The sequence below is a fragment of the Corvus brachyrhynchos genome, unplaced genomic scaffold (assembly GCF_000691975.1).
Source record: "Corvus brachyrhynchos isolate BGI_N302 unplaced genomic scaffold, ASM69197v1 scaffold279, whole genome shotgun sequence".
Lineage (NCBI taxonomy): Eukaryota > Metazoa > Chordata > Aves > Passeriformes > Corvidae > Corvus > Corvus brachyrhynchos.
The window spans coordinates 6,510,443-6,516,295 of NW_008246060.1; the positions used below are offsets into that span (position 1 = coordinate 6,510,443).

The 5,853-nt window shown below is 46.2% G+C and overlaps 1 protein-coding gene across 4 annotated transcripts in view; it reads right to left on the minus strand.

Moving 5' to 3' along the window:
• Positions 1-613: 613 nt before the first annotated feature.
• Positions 614-5,853, minus strand: part of CDHR1 (cadherin related family member 1) — a 44,275-nt gene continuing 39,035 nt past the window's right edge. For 3 of the 4 annotated variants that reach the window (XM_017746439.1, XM_017746437.1, XM_017746438.1), the window contains one exon: positions 614-1,868. In XM_017746439.1, coding sequence (XP_017601928.1) covers positions 1,437-1,868 — 432 coding nt within the window. In that variant the 3' untranslated portion in view covers positions 614-1,436. Of the gene's footprint in view, positions 2,652-5,853 lie in introns of all 4 variants that reach the window. The other variant, XM_017746440.1, reaches the window with a different exon arrangement.

The following is a 5,853-nucleotide window of genomic DNA, read 5'->3' on the forward strand; positions in this document are numbered from 1 at the left end:
ATGGAAACCTCCTTTTGCACACATCAGTTCCTGAAACAAGCCAGGAGAGGTGATGGAATATATTCCTTGACACCTTCTGCTAGCAGTGTACAACACCACATGATCTTTCCAGACACTTCCCTGACCAACATATGCAACTTTCTAGCACTTGTCTCTATGTTCCAGTTATCATTTGCCTCTCAGTTTTACCTTGTCTTCCCTGTGTTTTTATTCATGTCCTTCTCCTGCTGGGCTCCCGCTTTTTTGGGGCGCCGTGTCAGAAGGAGGCAGTGCTGAGTGAGCGCTGCTATTGAACTTCTGTGCTCAAATCTTGCCCCCGCTGGTCCAGGGAAGGCTGAAGTGTCCCTCCTGTCCCTCCTCAGCAGGCCAGTCCAGGGCAGAAGCAAAGCACAGCATCATGTCGATGTGCTCTGGCAAAACCCAGCATAAGCTGCAGGAAAATGAAGAACTTCTCCAAGCCTGCCCGCTTACCTTTTGGGAATGAAGGTACTCAGGCCACGAGCACATCGCTCCGCCAGCTGCTGCAAAGCACACTGTGCTCTGGGGACAGGAGAGTGTCACTGCTGTAGGAGACCTGCACCTCGAGTCAGTGCTACTGCCACAGCCCGCAGTGCTGAGTGAGCGCTGCTATTGAACTTCTGTGCTCAAATCTTGCCCCCGCTGGTCCAGGGAAGGCTGAAGTGTCCCTCCTGTCCCTCCTCAGCAGGCCAGTCAGGGCAGAAGCAAAGCACAGCATCATGTCGATGTGCTCTGGCAAAACCCAGCATAAGCTGCAGGAAAATGAAGAACTTCTCCAAGCCTGCCCGCTTACCTTTTGGGAATGAAGGTACTCAGGCCACGAGCACATCGCTCCGCCAGCTGCTGCAAAGCACACTGTGCTCTGGGGACAGGAGAGTGTCACTGCTGTAGGAGACCTGCACCTCGAGTCAGTGCTACTGCCACAGCCAGGCCAATGTCTTCAAAAGTGGGCCTGGGGTTTAAAGTGATGGATTTTCGGACACCTCAAACCCACCTGCCAGACCAGGTCAGAAGCAGCATCCCCCAGGGCCTTGGCTGCAGAGCATCTTGTTTGAAAACCCAAACTCTGGGTAGACACCTCCAAACCAGGGGCAACTTGGAGCCCTGTACACTTGGGGAGACTGTGGCTGGCGCACTCAGCACTGTGGTCAGGCACAGCTGCACGGCTGAAGGAAATGCAGTCGCGACTGGACCCGGACTGCAGCGCTTCTGCAGGTGGGGTGACTCTGTAGCACGTGGTACTTGCAGAGGGTGAGGGGTGGCTATCACAGCGAGAAGCTGCTCTGGTTCACGGGGTGCTGACACACACGGGAAAGAGACAGCACATAAAAACATCCATGCCTAGCCACAGTCTGCAGTCTCTGGGGGCTGTAGAGAGCACCTAGATGTGGGGCTCCCCAAAAGCTGCATTTCTCTTCTCAAATCTCATTTTGAGCTCTGACACGAGGGCATTGTGGGTGCTGCCGTGACATTTGTTCTTCTGTGGCTTTATTCGGGGGCAGGGGGGATGCTGGTGGCACAGGGACAACCTGGATGTTGTTGTTGCTGTTCTCATTGTGTAGGCTCTTGACCTCCTCTTCAATGACAAACTTCTCTGCAGCATTGCTGGGCCTCTTGAACTTCAGCCACTCCATCCTGACTGTCCGGGATGGCGGCATCTGCCTCTTTTTTATGATCCTTCTCACTGGCATGACTTTGTTGGACCGCTTGTTGCGCCAGAACATGGCAGTAGAGATCATGATAGTTATCAGCACCATTATGCCCATGACACCAGCTAGCACTCCTAAGGCTTTCATGGGGTTATCTTTAGTTTGCATCAAAAAGGCGGCCATAGGCCCTTTGTGAAGAGTCTGTAAAGGAGTACAAAGAAAACACATGACTTACTCTAAGGGACAGACAGTGACCCAGAAATTTCATTTGTCCAAAATATGTTACAAGCAGAACTGATGGATGGAAGTTGTCTCTAAAAAAATATGAGAGTCACAGAGCCAGTGCAGGGGTGGAGAATTTAGATGGGGCTGGAGACTGGGCAAACATTATAGTACTCTGAGGTAGATGACTTGAACACAAAAGCTTACAGAAGTATTGCCACCAAATTAGGACAGATTCCTGCATGTCACCATAGTGTTTAACTTGCAAGAATGGAGCAAGAAAATAATTGGCTCAATTACTGAGCATGGCATTGAAAAGGATTAGGGGAAAACTTCTGTTTATAAAATGTCAGTGTACAAATGAGTAGTTAGCAGATACGTGCTGCATTCTGTTTTCCAGTACTCTTTTACAGACATAACAAAACTCTTTGAGGTAGGGGAGATAAGTGGAGCTAAAGAGCTTTGTTTGTAGAAAGAAAAGAAATCAGCAATGACATAAGCTACATATGGCATATTAAGGACAAATGAATGGCCAGTTCACTTCCCAGCTTAGCACACTGTGCGTCTTGGAGGTCCCCGTATAATTTTGCGGATTTTGCCCTGTGGATGGAGCTTGGATCTTTTCACACTTTTCCAGTACATGATGGTGGAGATCACCATTGTAACAGAAATGGTGGAAAGGACGCCACTCATGCATATTCCATATATTGTCCATGGACGCTTCTTGAGGCCTAAAATATAGGATTTTACCCTGGACTTGATCTGGAAATATCAAAAATAAGAGAAATGGTCAACCCTCACGTGGTTATATTTGAAAGAGGCCAGTATCTATTATAAGTACAGCTGGGGAACTAGGCTGAAATGTGTACAGGATAGAGAGCCTATAAAATAAAGGGAGCTACGTGTTGAACTAGGCACAGGAGAGGAGGCAGCTGCAATGATGTTGAACTGAATCCAGAAACAGTAAAAGGAAGTTAGGAAGCACATATAAACACCTGGCTGATTGGGGAATAAAGGGTAGAGGCATGGCACATAGATCACCCTTATTCAGGGCGTGGTAGTCCATCCTTGGACTACATTTCCAAGAGAAGTTCATTGTGAATACAGGTGGTATCTGAAGAGACAGTAGTGCTATGCAAGGCCAGGAGATCCTTCAGAAATGGCACATTCACATGCAGGTTTGTTTACTGAGGGTTGGTCATAAAGTGACGTGTGGCTGCAGAAAGACAGGGCTACCCACTGTGCTCCATGGGGGAATCCTCACCCAAACTTTGCATGTCTAGTAACAGGTGATCTGTGTTTTAGTGAGAGCTCTAAGCTCTAAGCTTTTGGTCAATGTGGAGAAAAGGACACCTCTGGAGCAGTAGTCACCATATGCTAAAATAGATATCAAAGACAGTGTGTATAAGGAGAGCCTTGTGACTAGCTTGAACTTGAACCTCTGACTTGTAGATCAGATGGATTTCCCTGTATGACTCTAAACTAGGACACCCATCTCTTTGCCCTCCCCAGTCTCTGGAGGAAGATGACTGAAAGTATCCCTGAGTGTGCTTTAGAGTACCTCTTGTCATTAATGTCACATCCATAAACTTGGGGCATGTAAATTAACTAATAAACACCTCCTTGTCTTCATTTCTGTGTTTTCACAACCTATCTCAAACACATTATCAAACCCACTCTTCTCCTACCCTGAATGTGTCCCATTGCTAACAAGAAAGGGGCAAAGAAATGTTAGTGAAACTCACAGACCTTGTCATCGGGCAGGTAGGGATGAATTTTCATAATTTTGCTGTGCAGAGAGTTCTTCCAGTATTTAATTAGGAGTGGACCTAAACTAGAAACCAAAAGCAAAGCAGCCCATAATGCTGGTGGAGCTTAGATCCACATCAGCTTTGCTGTTCTGCATTATATGGATTTTTTTGTACTTAAATCCCATCAGATGATAGAAATTCTAACCTGGCTTACTTAACTTCATGTGAAAGTCAGATGAATTAAGTGTCAGATAAACCCTGCTAAGTAGTACATGACCTGAGTCCACCTGCTACGAGTTTTGTCAAAATCTATTTTATAGGAAGGCACTGATGGCTGAAGAGTATTTGACTAGGTATTTGAAAACCTTGAAGAAATGAGATTAGACAGAAGTACATGTTATCCGTGTGCTATGGCTGCAGAGGTAAGAACAGATGAAAATTGTATGGAGAGTTTTGGCATTTGGCTTTGTTCAATCCCATGGTCTCAGCAAGTCTGGCATCTGTTCAGAGATTTCAATGCTGAAGAGATGATTAATACCAAAACTAAACCCATTAACAGCTGGTTCAGCCTCTATTCTAGTTACTTGACCTCTACTATACAAAGCTTTACCTGGAACTAGCCTTGGACAACAACTGTTCTGCATAAAAACATCAGGCATTTGGTAAGCACACAGCGGGAGTTTCTGTTTGTCATGGCCATGACACTGACAGGATAAATAGGAGGAATAACTTGCAATACAAGCCAGGAATGTCATCATCTTAACCAGGCTGCAGAGGGACTTATGGGAAGTGCACATTTAAAACATCTTCAAGTCCTTGTGTTGATTACCAGCAGTGCCACAGAGGCGCCTCAACAAATAGTGCCACTTTGCAATTGCTGAAGCTGTTGTTTTTTCCTAAAAGGCATGCTGCATTTTGAAGAGTACTGGTTTTTCTGGTAAACATAAAATAAAAGCAGATACATGATGAGAGCTGTTCTATCTCTGTAGGCCAGGACCTGGAAGAAACATTCTCTTTCTTAACAGCCATCAAAGGAGTTAAAATACCACTGCTCACAGAAGATAATGCTCTGCTGGTTTTTTTTTTTTTTTTTTTGCTCTGGCAGCTTCTCAAGAGCCGTTCCTAATGCATGGGCTGCAGTGAGCAGAGCACGTGGGCCAAATACCCAGAAGCTGGACCCAACAGGAATGTGGTTGAGCTGTTCAACCGCAAGAGCAGCTAAGGCTCACCAGCTATATTTAGGAGTCTAAGTAAACCTGTTAAGGTTTACCTAGGCAAACCTGTTAAGAGCCCAAGCTATTGCAGATTATTTGTAGATGTGGCACTTAAGGGACATGGTTTTGTAATGGACTTGGCAGTGCTGGGTTAACAGTTGGACTCGATCTTAAATGATTCAATGGTTGTGTCACAGACAACTTGGGCTACGTGGACTTGAGGAAGTGCATCTGTAAAATAAACCAGCTGGTTCTGAGGAGCCCACTTCCCCACATTCAGTGTTCCTGGGGTTTTGTTCTAGCCTGGTTGCAAGGAGGGACTGCCTGTTAGTGCGCAGGCACACCAGGTGTGCTCCCCAAACACATTTTCCTCTGAAAGAAGTCCACCTTGTGTGCTTGGAGCTATGTGAGGCACAGGCCATCCCACATGTGTATGTGGGGGTGATGAGGAGATTTGCTGCAGAAGTGACTCCTGATCTGAGGTAGAACACAAGCTGCCCCTGGAGTGCTTATTCCAAAGCTCAGTGCTATCACTGTACATGAAGGCTGTGTTTGCATCACTTTGCAATACAGGCACCAGCACGAGGCAAGAGTTCTCAAATCAAACCCATCTTTTTTTTAAGTCCATGGAACTGTGGAAAGAAGAGGCTTACTGCTCTGCAAATGTGGCAAGGGCTGTTCAGTACCATCAACAACAGTTCCCATGGTTGCAGTTAGTACGAGAGAGGAGAAGATCTCCATGTTACTTCAAAGATTTTTGTCGAACCTTTCAGTTAGGAGAATCTAAAACTGAGACTCACCAGCTATATTTAGAAGTCTAAATGAGTGGCCAAAGCTATCAAGAACTACAGATTATGCTGTCTAAATATGGACCTAAGCCTCAGTCCATGAAGAGGTGTAAATAACCCCCCCCTCTACATTTGCAGAACCTCAATGGAGTCATCAAGAGGCCGAGGGATGCCCCCATCAGGCCAACCTTCAGGGTCAGAAGTGGGAATC